At 36.2% G+C, this 15,908-nt stretch overlaps 1 protein-coding gene across 3 annotated transcripts in view; it reads left to right on the top strand.

Annotated features, from left to right (window-relative positions):
- PPP3CB (protein phosphatase 3 catalytic subunit beta) overlaps positions 1-15,908 on the top strand; it is a 44,934-nt gene that overhangs the window by 25,081 nt on the left and 3,945 nt on the right. For all 3 annotated transcript variants that reach the window (XM_021006082.2, XM_021006083.2, XM_021006084.2), the window contains 3 exons: positions 614-691; positions 8,683-8,764; positions 11,750-11,847. In XM_021006082.2, coding sequence (XP_020861741.1) covers positions 614-691; positions 8,683-8,764; positions 11,750-11,847 — 258 coding nt within the window. The remainder of the gene's footprint in view (positions 1-613; positions 692-8,682; positions 8,765-11,749; positions 11,848-15,908) is intronic.

Raw genomic sequence — 15,908 nt, 5'->3', positions numbered from 1 at the left:
ATTGCACCACCTAGCTGCCCCAAGTTTTTTTAATGTATACGTTTTTATTTCTTTTTTGTCTTTATTTCCAGTACATAGCACATAGTTAGGCACTTAATAAATTGTTTTTGTTGACTGGTTGATAGGTCTAGGGCTAGAAGGGTTTTTAGAGGTCATCTAGTCCAAGGCTTCTTAAACCTTTTCCACTCACAACCCCTTCAGCACTTCTTAAACTGTCCCATATGGAGTTGAGATCCACAGTTCTAGTCCAACCTATTCACTTTTTAGATTAGATGACTGAGGCTGAGAGGTTATGGGACTTGCTTCAGGCCGCACATATAATAAATGGCAGGATTGGGATTTGAACTCAGGCCCTGTGATTCTTAAATCTAGTACTCTGTCCACTGCTCTATGGTTCATTTCTTTTAAATTCTATAATCACTATAACAGAAATATATTTGTTTAATGGACACTTTTGAAATTTGAAGAAGTAATTAATATATCCAAAAAGCATTTGTTTGGATAATTAGAAAACAGTAGAATCACCTTACTTGGAAAATTAATTTACTACATGTGAATGTTTGCTATAATATGTGTAAATCAGCTATAATATGTAATTTGTTCTTTTTTATAGTGACAGAGATGTTGGTAAATGTTCTGAGTATTTGCTCTGATGACGAACTAATGACTGAAGGTGAAGATCAGTTTGACGGTATGAACATTATTTTTACTATTTTTGTTACACTATTGTTTCAGGACCCAAGTTCTACAAAAAAATTTGTTGGAAAAATAGTCATTGTCCTCAGAGAATTTGTGCTCCTAGAAAGACAGAACCAAAGGGTTGGGGGGTTTTTTGTTTTTTGTGAATTTAAAGTGTTTTAGCTTATATTTTAGGGAGATATGGTAAAGGTGATGAGATTTGGAAGAATAAGGGTTGTAAAAGGAAGGGTAGTTGGAAAGGTTGATGTCTGGGAGGACTCTAGAAAGAAGGAAGCCAAAGGAGTGGAAGGATAATATGCTTCCTACTTTCTCCAGTGTGTAGTGCTTTTAACACATCAAAATCCTACCTCTTCCCTGCTTCTTCTAAAAGCCAGCATAAACAGCTTTCAATGTAGACATTCATTACATTCCAGAAGCTCACTTTTAGTTTGGTAGTTTGACTCTAAACACATTTTCCCTAGAAACAATGCATTTTTAATAACAATAATTATAATAATGGTGACTAAAGTCCCAGATTTGCCTATAAACACCTGTTTAAATCCAGGTGACTAATCATACTAACTACTTAATTTTGTTTTATTTTTAAAAATCAACATTTTATTTAAAATCTGTAAATTAAATATAAATATTAAGTTATTTTAATTTCATATCCCTTTTGATCTTTATCCCAGTAGAATGCAAGTTTTTTATGGTTTTTACATAACTGGAAAAGTTTTGAACATTTGCATATATTTTATATATACATATACACACATATAGAGATATATGTATAGATATATAAAACTTCCTTAAAGACTTTACTGTCTCAGTTTGGAGAGCATCTTTGCCAGGTTTGATGCAGATTGATAGATTTTTTTTTTTTTGCCACAGAAATGCTTGAAGAATACCCACAAAAAGGTGGTGTTTCAGTCACTCAGTAGAGAGAGTAACCACACTGAAGAAACCATAATTCCTTGAAGTAGTAAAGTAATATTTCGTAAACAGATGCATTTATTAATAGAATTCACATACCTGGCTTTTTTTTTTCCCCCGTGAGGCAATTAGGGTTAAGTGACTTGCCCAGCTAGTAAGAGTCTGAGGCCACATTTGAACTCGGGTCCTCCTCACTCCATGGCTGGTGCTCTATTCACTGCGCCACCTCGCTGCCCCCATACTTGGCCTTTTTAATAGACACTTAATATTCCATCGTGTCATGGGCTATAGTTTTTGATTAGCCATTCCCCTGGCATTGAGTATTTGGGTTATTTCCAGTTTTTTTCATTCTTAAAATTTGTATGCTATGAATATGTTTACACAGATAGGTGGTGGATTTTTTTTTTAACTTCATAAGGAGAAACTCCCAGAGAGGTAAATAGGAACAGAGTATGAGCATAGTTGTAGCTCTTGTTACGTTTTCAGATCGCTTTCCAGAATAATTGGACCAATTTGCAGTATCATCAGTAATGCTTAGTCATAGTTTCATCAATATTAGTTTTATAATTTTTATGTATTTCTTAGAAAAGTATGAATTATTTTAAAAATTATCTGTTTTTATTAGTGGGTAGATTATCAGTTTATTTCTACTGACCCACTTATCTAATTGAAAATCTGTCTGGTTTTCATGTATTTGAGTTAGTTTTTTATACATTTTTGATAATATGCTTTTATCATTGGTGCCTGTCGTGCACATTTCCCCTTTTTTTTTTACCTTTTTTTCAAATATGGAAAGATAACTACTCTTTGAGTACCTGCCTGCCTGAAGAATATTTGTCTTCATTTCACTGTGCTAAAGTTGTTCATTTCATTTTGTTTTAATATTGCCATCATCATGGTTAATGCCCTCTATTTGATGGGGATAAATTTGTCACTCCTACAAAGCTAAGTTCGATGCATTTATTTTTTTTAAATGTTTTTAAGATTACCTCTTTAGCTTATTTAGAATTTTCGGCATTGTATGATGTGAATCGTTTATTCTCTTCACCATAATTTTAACCTATTTCCTTACTCCATTTGTTACGTATTCTCATATTTTCTGTTATTTCTAGTCCATCAAATATTAATTCTTTTTAACATTTTAAACTATTTCTGAGACATTTTCTATGGTTCAGTTTTTTAGGTCTTAATGGTATGCATTTTTGATAATTATAATAATTTAAAAAAATGTTTTGAAATCCACTGGGTTCACTGCACCCTTGTTTGATGTAATTTTAATTCCATTCAGCAAGAATTTAGTAGGCATCTACAGTATGCCTGAACTGTGCTGGATACTGAGGATATAAAGACAAAAATCAAATGCCCCTGCTCACAAGGAGCCTGGATTCTATTGAGGAGAAAAATAACATGCATGCATATAAGTAAAGAGAAATAAATACAAAGTAGGTTTTTTAGGAGGGCGTATTCCTTTCTGATCTATCTCAATTGACAGTGTGCTTGGGGACCAGATTTGAGTTTTTAGTTCTGTAGCTCTTTGTTCTGCCCATTTGTTTGTCCAGATAAATTTCATTTTTAATTTGTTAAATTCTGTGAAGTGTATACCATGGGGATTTAAATTGGTATCATGTTAAATTTATGTGTTAAGAAGTAGTAACATTTACAGTCATCATTTATACCTTAACCTGTTTTCCAGAAGGATTTATGGTGGTTCTTTGCAGTACTTATAATCTTCCCATACAGTGGCAAGAATGTGTTTTTCTATTTATTCAGCTCTTTCATTGATTGTCCCCTTTTTGTTTTTGGTCTGGATCTGTGATTGCATTGGTGAAGGGAGAATCCAGTGAGGCCTTGTGCCAATGCATTTCAGCAAGTCTGCTGTGATTTATAGTCCTAGACAGTTAGTTGTCTTGGGCATGTAGAGGTTATATAACTTTCCCAGGATCCCACAGCCAAAAAATTGTGTCAGAAGAGGGATTCAAACCCAAGTTTTCCTATTTCTGATGCTGTCGTCCATGCACTAAGCTGTGCTGACTCTTTTTTTACCATTAGTGTTTCATAAGTTCCTTTTTTTAGATACCAAGTTAAGGAAACACCCAAGTACTTAATATTCGGTATTGTGGCTGTAAATGGAATTTCTTTTTTCATTGTCTTTTAATGGTTGTACTAATACATAGGAGTAAATTTCATTTTTTTCTACCTTGAATTATTTTTAGTAATTTTTTGCTTTATTTCTTTGAATTATTAAAGTATCCATTCGTTGTCATTTATTTTTTTTTAAAGTTTTATTTTTAATTCCTTTGCTATACACAGAACCTCCCAAAAGTCTTGGTGCAAGACTTTTGGAACACCCTTTATTTTATTCATCTATAATAGTTGTGTTTTGATGTTTTGTTTTGTTTTTTAACCAACATTTCTGGTTATAAATAGCATTTATAACAGAGGCCTTTCTGGTCTTGATCCTGTTTTTAATGGGAATGATTCTAATGTTTCTACATTTGAGTATAATTTCAGCACTTAATTTTGGATATGGTATATACCATATTAAGAAAGAAGCCACCTTTACCTGATTTTTTTTTAGACTTTTAATCATGAGTAAATTATAAAATCTGCTAAAATGTCTTCATGGCATCTTCTAAATTTTTTTGTATTTTTCCTATTGATATGAATGGTTTTGAAATTTTTTATTGTATCACTGCTATTCTTACATTCCAGGGAGAAATACAACTTGGTTATGATAACTTTTTGTGTGTGTGTGTGTGTGTGTGTGTGTGTGTGTATTTTGCTAGGCAATGGGGTTAAGTGACTTGCCCAGGGTCACACAGCTAGTGAGTGTTAAGTGTCTGAGACCAGATTTGAACTCAGGTCTTCCTGACTCCAGGGCTGGTGCTCTATCCACTGCGCCACCTAGCTGCCCCTATAATGACTTTTTAAAGCATAATTATAACAATGTTTCTATGGGAAAATATATTCAGGGCACTAACTTTGGATGTCAGAAGTGACTCTTCAGCAGGAGTCAGATGGCTGTCTCTGCCTGCCAAGCAATACAAGTGAATAAACCTAGCTCTAAGTTACAGGGTTATGGGGTAGGGCTGATGTAAATATTGAGGGGAAAAGTGGCCTGGGATTCTAGGAACAGAGTAAGGATCAGGGAGCCTCTTGGGGGCTATGAGAGAATGCTAGAGGGGAATAATGATTACTTGTCGTTCCAAGTTTTTCTCCATATTTCAACTTCTCTTTCCTAGTGCCCAGTTTCTTCCTTTTCTCTTTCTTCCTGATTCCCTTCTTGCTCTTATTCACCCTTCCATGGTGGTTTAAGATTTGAGGTAAAGTGAAGCGTGCCAATAGGATGAGATATTTGTCATTCCCTCTCACAACTACTGACTCATCCTGTATCACCATAAACTTAAATGCAAGTTTGCCTAGCATTGGAACAAGGTTGAAAAACAAGAGAGGGAAGAAATTAAGTAGCAATAAGGGGGCGGTAACATTGATGAAAGCAATGAGAAGAAGCCAGGGAAAGGCAAGTCTCTAACTTCAGGAAAGAAAGGAGTTCTTAAAGCCCTACTACAAATTTAGTATCATTTTGATGAGTTATACAGGAGGAATATGTGAAGTTGTTAAATGAGGTCCTTTGTCACAGAAATTGTTTGTTTTAATTCTGTTCGATGAAGTTTGTATTTTGCAATGATGATTCCCTTAGTGTACTGTCTTTTCAAAAAAGACATGCAGCTTACATACATAAATCAGGCGAAGTTGATACATTTAGCATCTTTTTAAGATGTGACATTTTTATCATGAAAAGAGAAAGGTATATACTTTGTCCTCTTGGTATTTGGACCTTTTTCTAAAGTAGAGTAAGCAAAAAATATAACATGGGAAATTGGAGGTATAGTTTTACTATGTTTAAAACTTTGTTATGTTATGGAGGCATCAGTGTCATGAAAGGAGCATTAGATTTGGAGTCAGAGGAACTTGACTCAAATCCTGGTTTGCTACTTATGTTTTCTTGAACAGTAGGAAAGTCACTTAACTTTATTTCCTCATCTGTAAAATGAGGGTATTTAGCTTAACAATCTATAAAGTCCTTTCCAGCTCAGAATTCTATATAATTATAAATATATGGATTAGGGTATAGGATATAGGAAGTGCTGATACTCTCTTTTTCCATTCTTTAGAATTTTTTTTTTGCATGTGTGATACTATTTTGCAACAAGATACTTCCAAAAGCTCCCCAATTAGATTGAGAGCAGAAAGCATACACATTGTTGTTTGTTAGTCTATATAGAAGTAGTATAATTCTGATTCAAGAAGTATTGTACCTTAGATGTTCGTATGGTATACTTTTCTGTTTTTCTTTTATTGAAAATAGGGAAGGTTTATTGCTAAGGTGTGGTCCAATAAAAGCACCTTCTCTGCACACAACATGGAACTAGGATTCCATCTTGCAAGTGTTGGAGATCTTCCAGAACCACATGAGCTCATATCCCATTTGTGTCATTACCTTTTAAAACACACTTCCATTGGGTGACACAGTTTCTTAGCCGTGTCAGAATAGACATGTGCGATTGTTTGTGGCACAGTCTTTAGAAGTCTTATGTGTTTCCACGTGTTTCTCCTGTTCGTTAGTTATTTCTATTTTCATCAGATACTATTATGAGTCATATTCTGAACCTATCTCCTTAAAATTATCTTCTTTACTTGAGAATTTTCCCAGTGGCATCTCCCTTTTATTCACTAGTTTCTACAGTACTACCTTTTTCAAATGTGAGGGCTTTCATTTCCTTCCCTTTCTTCCCACATTCATTCTTCAGTATCACTGCCAAGTTAAATATCTATCTTTTTATTTGTCTCAACCATCTTTTTCTCCATCATTCACTTCCTTTTTTCTGGACTCTCCATCTGAAGAACGACTCATATATGGCAATAAAAAAGGTACAGACCAGACAGAGTTACATTGTTTTGAAATATGACTTCATGAATTGTTTCCTCCCTTTAAGTTAACACGTTTAGAGAGTTATGCTTACCTAGAATGATTCTCATTGGGCACTGCAAATTTAGTTTAAGTTTACCTAAATTAAAATTTTTTTTATTTTGGAAGTCATATTCCAAGATGTCTGTCTTTCTGTGCATGGAAATATTTCTCCCTTTTTCATTCCTCTCGTCTTTAGATTTCATTCTTTTACCTATTTGTAATACTTTGTATTTCTGCCTGCATGATTAGGGTGTGTTCAGTCGACTGTCTTGTTCCTTAAAATAATTTTACTGTGGATATTTACTTTTAATATTGTGCATGATGTGTTCATAGATTGTTCCAAAATCCTGATGTTAAGTATAGTATTTTTATTTCAGTGATTTTTAAAATTAAAATTAGCTGCAGTTTACATTCTTATTTGACTTTACCAAAATGCACAATAAGGTTTATGATTTCACCTTGTGTATAGCTTCCTCAAAGTCTAACTATAAAATTATTTTCTCTACATTTTTCTCATGAACTATCTGTTCAGTAGAAAAGAAAATGATTTACAGTGTAACCTTGGACAAAACACAATCTCTGCCTCTATTTCCTTATCTGTAAAATCTGAGACCTCTAAGGTTACTTTCACCTTTAACATTCTGTGATTCTAATATTATTAGTGATTTTTTAATATCTATAAAATGCCCATTAGCCTTGATTTTATATAGTTCTAGTTATGAGACTTGTGGGGGGGTTTTGTTTGTTTTGGGGAAAACCTGTGTTATAGTAGCAGAAGAAGCACATTCAATGTTATAATAATATGGTCTCTGGAGCCTCATAAACATAGTAGAATTGTGTTGTAGAACCTGTACTCTACAGACTGTGTCTCTTGTTTTCATCTTGGAAATTGAATTTCTTTTTCAGTTACCTTCAAATGGTTTCCATTTGTCTAGTTGTCATCTTAATTTACACGTGTTTGTAGGCTACTCAATTTTATAGCAAAGCATTCTAGTACAGAAGACTAGGTCACTCAGAATTCTCAAAAGCCTACAGAGCTCGACTGGCTTTACCTCTTAAACCTTTCCAAGCCATTCTTTCTTTCTTTTTTTTTTTCCCCCAATAAAGATGAAGCACAGCTTTCAGGAGCCATACTCCTGAGGCCAGAGTGCCTATGGTTACTATGCATGAGCAAACATTTATTAAATGCCTACTGTGTGCAGAGCATTGTGCTTGTTGCTGGTGGATGTGTAGAGTTTAGGTAAGACAGGATTGCTGCCCTCGAGGAGCTTACAGTCTAGTAGAGGAAAGGACCACTTCACTCCTTTTGTTGGATCTAGGCCAATTATAGTGTAGGCTGGGATAGAAATGCATGACTTTTGAGGTTCTTCCAACTGAGGAGCTAAGGAGTCTTTATAATCTCTTTTGACTACTGTGAAATAGGAAGCTCACTGGGCTTTTGGGAGATGAAGCAAAATGTCATCAACTGCAGTCTTTCTTGTACTTTACTTCACATAATACTTAGAGATGTAGAAGTTTGCACTTTTTTCTAAGACCTCAGAGGGATAGTGCAGTCTCTTTGGTTGATATAGATACTCTAGTCAGTTAGGACCCTTCTTTGGAATGATTTTCATAGCATGGTTATTTAGACCAACGTAAATAAAAGGTTCAATGCTGTCATGGTGTGATGGGGAGCCTTTAATAATTCCAGCTTGTGTGTTGTAGACTTCTATGAGGAAGAAGCAGTAAATTCTGCAGAATAATTGCTGATTCTTTCTTTGCCACTAATTTGACAAAATGCTTTGGATTGGGATGGATTTTCTTTCCCATTTGTGAATAATTATTAATTGGCCTTTTTACTAATCACTCAGTAGTATGCAAGCAAGCAAGTTTGTGGATTAAGTTTTTTATTGTTAATCAGAACTTAGCATTATATTGGTATTGAGCCAAGTGTTGAGAGAGAATCTTCCCAATATAAGATCAGCAAGTTTTCTCTGTGGCCTCAGGCATCTGGGGCCTTGGTACAGATGTAGATGTGTGTGAAACAGGCTAATACTGTGGTGTGTGTGAAGACACTCCAAACTTGAGCCCCCCCTTTTTTTTTATTCCATTGAAAGTAGGATCAGCAGCAGCACGGAAAGAAATAATCCGAAACAAAATTCGAGCAATTGGCAAGATGGCAAGAGTCTTCTCTGTTCTCAGGTAATGGTACACTTTGTTAATTATTTATTTGCATCAATCATTTTGCTCCATTCCAGGATACCAATTGTGTCTCACTTGCCACCTAGAAACAATGTGCTAACATTCTTCTGTCAAGAAGGTGGTGTCTTTATGTGATCATGTTTTTGCACTGAGCTGTGAGGCTCTGGAAGTGAAAATCGTTCATCCGTGACATCCTAGTGAATTCTCTGAAGGTGCCTCATGTGTCAGTCACTGTCTCTCATCAGAATGTGGGACACTTTCCAGTTTTGCTGTACATAATGTGTCTCTTGTCTCACAACTTCCCTGCTGCTTGCCAGCTTTGGGAAGCTAACTTTCCATTCTTAACCTAACTCATTGTTAAAGCACAGGGGGAATCACAATGAGTACGCTATGAGGAAGACCCAAAAGAAGCATATCTTAATATTGGAGAATAGAGATTTCAGCACCTCTTCCGTTTTTTTTTCTTTTGACTTCATACTGTTTATTATTTATGAAAGTTAATGATACTTTTGTCCCCTGAGAGCTACTCAGAACTAGTAAGCATCAGCGATTTATGTTGATCAGGGAGATAGATGGTTAGGTGACAGTGCTAATTACTGTGCATATTTTTTTAAGGATATGTTTTTATTGATCTTTTATTTTAACATCACCTACATTTTCCATTGTATCTCTCCCCCATTCTCCTTTTACAGATCCATTCTTTATAACAAAGAATGAAAAAGGAGGAAAAACAGTTCAGTGAAACTAAACAATATATGGATAAAGTCTGACATGTAATATTCCATACCCATAGACCTCCACTTCTGCAAAGTAGGGCAGGCTACTTTGGGGCAAAGCTTGATCACTCTGATTTCACTATATGTTATTCTTAATACGGGCACTAAAATTGTTGCCACTTGATAGGGACCAAAGAAAATTTTGATCTACCTGGTATGTATGGGAGAAAATTCTGTGAGTTGAATCTTGGGTTGGATCCTCTATAAGCCCTAGTGTTCTAGAGAGGCTGTGGGAGTAGAGGCAATAGGAATTCACTCACGTTATGCCTTTTGCTTGCTCTTGCCATGGCAAGGATATTATGGAATCACTGAGTTAGTGGTAATATCTCCTGCACCCCTTTAACGTCTGACTCTGCTTTTGCATTCCTTTTGGGCCCCTGTAAAACCCCAATCATCTTGTGATATAATAATCACTGTGGAAACATAGAGAAATAGGGTAAAGGAAGTCTCTCTCTTAAGTTATTCTCAGGTTGGGGCAGCTAGGTGGCACAGTGGGTAGAGCACCGGCCCTGAATCCAGGAGGACCTGAGTTCAGATTCAGCCTCAGACCAAACACTTGACACTTACTAGCTGTGTGACCATGGGCAAGTCACTTAACCCCAATTGCCTAAAAGAAAAAAAGTTATTCTCGGGTTATATTTATATACTTGACCATTTCTCCTGAAAACTCGTTCTCTATAATCACTGACTGGAATTGGAGACATCAAATTGTTCAACAAACTGCCTAACTAATCTTCTAGCTAATTTACCTACCCTGCTTAGCTATTTACACACCCCACCCAGCATTTTGACTACTGAAGAGAATTTTACTTGAGGTGTTAAGGATTGTAGTGTTTTGATTGAGTGGTCTTCAGAATGGTGTGGGACTCCCTGAAAGACTGTGTATGATCATTTACTGAGGGTAAGAGAATGAGTTTCATTCCACACTCCCGGGCTAGCCAGTTGTGGGGTGAGTTTCTAACAAAACCACACCTGAAGTTGTCCTCTGGTCATAATAATGATAGCTGGCATTTACATTGCACGTGAAGGTTTGCAGAACAATTTACACATACCTCATTATCTTTTGGACCAGCCTGGGTGCTGTTATCATTTCCATTTTTCAGATGAGGAAACTGAAATAAACAGTGGTTAAGGGAGTAGTCCAGGGTAATGGAGCTAAAAAGTATCTGAGATTGGATTTGAATTTAGGTTTTCTTTACTATGGATTTAGTGCTTTTATACTGCCCCATCCAGCTGCCTCCAACTCTGTTCTGCCCCTGCCTTCCCAACCTCCTCCCCCTCTTTGGCATCAAGAGATTAGTTAGCCCCTCTGGGCATTTGTTACCTAACGGCTTCCTGGGTACCCACACCAGCAGTTGAGAAGGTATCATTGGGAACATTCTCTTCCTGCTCCCCAGGACACCCCCAGGGCCCTCCCCCTATCATCTGTTGGTTGAAGCGGGTAACCTCTGGCAAGAGGGTGTTTGTTTGGAGTAGAACAAGATGACTTGCAATCTACGCATTGTAGGTCTTACCACATTATCCTTCCCTGAAGACCCACTCTTCCAAACTTGACACTCACATCCCTCCAGTCACATTGTCATCTTCAGGGTCATTTTGGGGACAGCCCTGCTGTCATCTCTAATTCTTCATTATCTCTCTACTAAAGTATCCAGTAATTTTATCACCTCTTGTCTCTTCTGCCTCCGTGACATTTCTCATATCTGTTCCCTTTTTTGTTGACATAGCCAAGACTAGTTCAGGCCCCTTCTTGACTGGACTCCAGCAGTACCTTCTGAATAGTGCCCTCTGCCTTCAGTTTCTCGCTTTTCTAGTCCATTTTCCGAGGCAGAGCTGCCACAGGGATTTTCCTAAAGTGTTGGCCTAACTATGTTGTTTCCTCATGCAGGAAACTCCATTGGGTCCTTATTAGTTCTAGGATCAAATATAATTTCATCTTTTTATTCTCTTACAATGTCTTTCTACATAAGTTTGGTAATAAAATAATAATTAATCCATTAGTACATATATAATTTATACATAAGTAAAATATACTGAGGGGTATGTTCTCTAAAAGAAATGTTTGTAAACGACTATTATAAACAACAGCTAGACATGTAATTATTAAAGCAGGAGCTGTTTCTGGCCCCTGTCCCTACTTACAAACCATTCTAACAGACATTTTTAGTGAAGAGTTTTGACGTTTGTTGTCTTTTTTTTTTTCCTCCAGGGAGGAGAGTGAAAGTGTGCTGACACTCAAGGGCCTGACTCCCACAGGGATGTTGCCTAGTGGAGTGTTGGCTGGAGGACGGCAGACCTTGCAAAGTGGTAATGATGCTATGCACCTAGCTGTGCCTCAGATGGACTGGGGTGCCCCTCACTCTTGGGCTAGCACTACATATAATGCATGCAGGGAGTTTCTTCTGCTTTTCAGTTCCTGTCTCAGCAGCTGACATGGGCAGGGTGCCATATGTTAGGCAGTTTCTGATCAATACTTGATCAGAGCAGACACCTGAGAGTCTATTTATTTCATAGAAAAAGAATGGGCAGTCCCTCAGATTTTCAGTAGAGGATGTGGGGCCAGCTCATGTCATTCATTATGTCTGGGAAGTCAAATGTAATTGATTATTTATTTAAATGCATTATTAAAACGTCAGCCCTTGCTATAAAAAGCCCCCACTTTTAAGCGTGTGAATCAGAAACATTCAAAATGCAAAAATGGAAATAATGTGATTCCCAGTTTTTTGTTGTTTGCTTTTCATTTATGTAATTGTATTAGATTGTGCTTATTTTCCATTGGGAAATTTCAAATATTTAATTTTAGTGTTAACAGTCTGCTCTGCGCCCCAGAACATTACTATGCACTTCATTTGCCGACAGATTTGTGCAAGGTTTTGTACTCTGGTAAATGATGCCAAAGTTTGTTTTCTGTGGTGTTTGTCAAATGTTCTATGTATAATTGATCGTCTCTGTAACATGCTGTTTCCTTCCTCTGCAGATGTAGCTGCTTTCTTAAATCTGTCTGTCTTTCTCTAGGTATAGCTGTATGTCTGTATAAGTATGTTAAATTAAACTACTCTATCAGACACTTGTCTGTCTCTTGATGTAGAAGCAACTTTGTAGCACCTTGTTTTGAGGTTGGCTGCATTTGCTGCTGCACTCTGTGCATTCTGAACAATTATGTAATTGAGTAGATATTAAATCATTGTCATAAGTGGAGAATAAAGGGGGTTGAACTTAAATCCTGTAAGTCAAAATTGAAAGGGTGTTCATTAAGTGTGCCTATATTTTTGCATGAAAATAAAAAGAATTCTACATAAAGCATTCCTGTAATCTGGCTCATTGAATATTTTGTAACAAAAAAGTTAATTTTTTTGAGTTTGTGTAAACACTTTTTTTTTTAGAAAATCTGTCACAGGTAAAATAGGGAGAGAGTGAATGTGAGTGTTGCAGAATATGTTCAGTGACCAAAGTCCAGGTTTCAGTCTTGTAGTTGAACAGTGGAAAAAAGGTGACAAGGACAGGAGCTGATTTTACTTCTTTTGGAGCCCCCACTGACAATAACCCTATAAGGGGTCATTGTTCTGCTAAGCAATGCAGCACCTCTGATTTGTTACTTATTCTTAAAAAAAAAACAGCTCCTTTTTTGTATGCGTAATAAAACAGTGATTTTTAGGGGAGTGATATAGAAGGAAATTTTATTTTTAAACTTTACTTAAAATTTCAGTTTGATTGAATTTTCACAGTTCCATTTTATTCACCATAAAATTTAAGTGATAGTATTTCAGAGAGACATTTGTTATTTCGACAAATAATTTTTTACTTGTAACTCGTACATGTCCTATTTTGTATGTGATTGTTTTGTCTACAACAACCAGTGATGTGTATGAGGAATCCATCAAAACTGTTTTGAAAAAAAAATTTCCACAGTTACAGTTTAAATTTTCATACTGAATGAGATTTTCTCTCTCTCTCTCTCTGTCTGTCTGTCTCTCTCTCTCTCTCTCTCTCTCTCTCTCTCTCTCTCTCTCTCTCTCTCTCTCTCTCTCTCTCTCTTCTCTCCCTCTCTCCCTCTCTCCCTCTCTCCCCTCAGTGATTTTTAGGAATTCTGCTGTAATTCTTTTCCAGACTGTGCCCTTCAGTTTTCTCTGGCTGCAATGTAATTAATTATAAGAGGAGAAAATTGACTTGAATGGTTTTGTTAAATGTGTTATTAAAAAAATGAATCAGGAAATGAAGAGTCACCAAAACTACCCCCCTTTTCCCATCCCCCAGAAAAGCTTAAATAGAAATTATAGTTTGATACATTGAATTTTTTATAATATTATTCCATCCAAGAGCTCAGAATAATAAAAATGAACAGAGAGGAGGTTAAGCTGCTTAGTTAGATCCCTAATACTGGTCAGTTACTGTTAGATAGCTTATCAGTTTTTCTAATTTACACTCAGCACATCTTGCATTCAGGCTTATTTGCAATTGTCCACCCTGTTCTACTTATTTACGTACTTTTTTGGCAGCTCTGTTTATTCTGAATTTACGTGTGCCCAGTAGCCTAGGGAAGTCTTTTGAAAACATTTCCCTCATCGTAGGAAAAGTTTGAGAGAAAGCAGCAAGGATTCCCTCTTCCTAATGGGCTGTTTAATCTCAGCATGGATTGGATTAGGTGGAAAAATTGAGCCATGAGTACAGGTGGAACAAGCCAAGTTCCTCTGAGGTGTTATCTTGACATTGTGGCTTCAGTGTTCTGTTGAAGTGATTTCCTGGAACACACAATTTTCTCATATGCAGATACAAATATAAAATTACCTCTCAGAGCCACATATAAAAGATTTTTAGATTATCTTACCATTTTGGACTATTTAATTTTTGTGACTGTAACACTGTGTTATTAAAAATCCTTTGCACATAATATATGGCTTTATTGAAATATGATGAGGTTCATACTTTTTTTTTGCATTTTAGTCAAGGAAATGAAGCAGTGCTGATAATAAATTTGATGAACTCCACAGTAAGATGCTGCCTTCACCAGGATATCTGTCTTGAAGTTGTGGCCATAAATACTTTAATAATGTCACATTCTTCCTGGTCATTCTTTGTGCCACTTGAGACACACAGTTCAGGCACTGGTGTACTTGAATCTGTTATGCCTCTCGTCAGTATGTCCTTGGTAACTGAGAATTGTCAGAGGGAACAAACTGCCTTTGGAAGAGTTTAGCAGTTATCAAGTGATATTCTTCTCAGTTTGTTGTTTATGCTTCAAATTATCATCTCTCTATTCTAAGCAATCTGTTTGTTGTGGTGTGCAGGTTTAAATATGATCTCCATGGAATTATCCAGAAAGTATTTAGAAGCATCACAGGCCTCAAAAGACAGCAAGGAATGTAGACTGACCCTGAGAAGTAGTTTAACATAAATCATTTTTTAAGTCTGTAAGGTTTAAGGTAGTATACATTGTCACATTTTAAGATATTTTGTCAACTTTATTCACAAACTTCTTACTATTGACTATAATACGATAGAAGCTGGTCCCCAAAGTAATTGCCATGTCTCAGTAAGCAACGAACTGATTCACTTTAAACCACTTCTGTTCTCCAGAGGAATGATTTAAAACCCAAGCTTTTAAAAAAAAAGATCATAACCCAGAATTATTGTAAAAATTCACTTTTTCCTAGTAGATTTCTTTGAATTGTAATATTTACCTTTATTTTGATGAGTGAGCATGCCAGTGGTGAACTGATAGAGGTGGCTGCTTTACCTAATGGCTTCTTGTTTGGGCATATTGCAGGGGCATTTTCTAATTGTGCAGCACTATATTTTTAAGCTGTGAAGTATACAGTGGATATTACGTGTATGTCTGCTTTGGTTAGTAATGTATTTTCTCAATTAAGGAAAATTAACTACTCCTTTGTTCAGTGTTCATCAAATTTGCTTTTGGGCATCAGATTATTTTAACGTTTTACAATCCAGCAACTTCTTTTTTCTCTTTTCCCAGTCTCATTGAATTCTTTAAGATTCCTTGGTTCTCTTGCCCTTGTAACTGCTTTAAGTTAAATTTGCCATCATTCTTATGAGATATTTACAGTTAAATTGTCCCCTCAAGAACACTCATTGGCCTTACTGTAGAAGTAGCTGTAGTGGTAATCTGTCATATCTGCACGGCCATGTGCTCTCTGATAGAAGATAGAGGGCAATCAGGGGAATGCTCCTCAGCAGTGACACAATGATAGATAAAGCTCTCCATGTTGGAGAGCATTTTATTGATAGGGTTCGAGGACAAAAATGACTGGAAGAATCCTTGACAGTAAGAAACAATAAACACCCATGAGTATTCTGAATGAGCCAGAGTGACTTACTATTCTGATTTTGCCTCTCATCCAGGAACATGTGTA

The sequence above is a fragment of the Phascolarctos cinereus genome, unplaced genomic scaffold (genome assembly GCF_003287225.1).
Source record: "Phascolarctos cinereus isolate Bilbo 61053 unplaced genomic scaffold, phaCin_HiC Scaffold_3;HRSCAF=262, whole genome shotgun sequence".
NCBI classification, from domain to species: domain Eukaryota; kingdom Metazoa; phylum Chordata; class Mammalia; order Diprotodontia; family Phascolarctidae; genus Phascolarctos; species Phascolarctos cinereus.
This window is presented reverse-complemented; position numbering and strand designations above follow the sequence as displayed.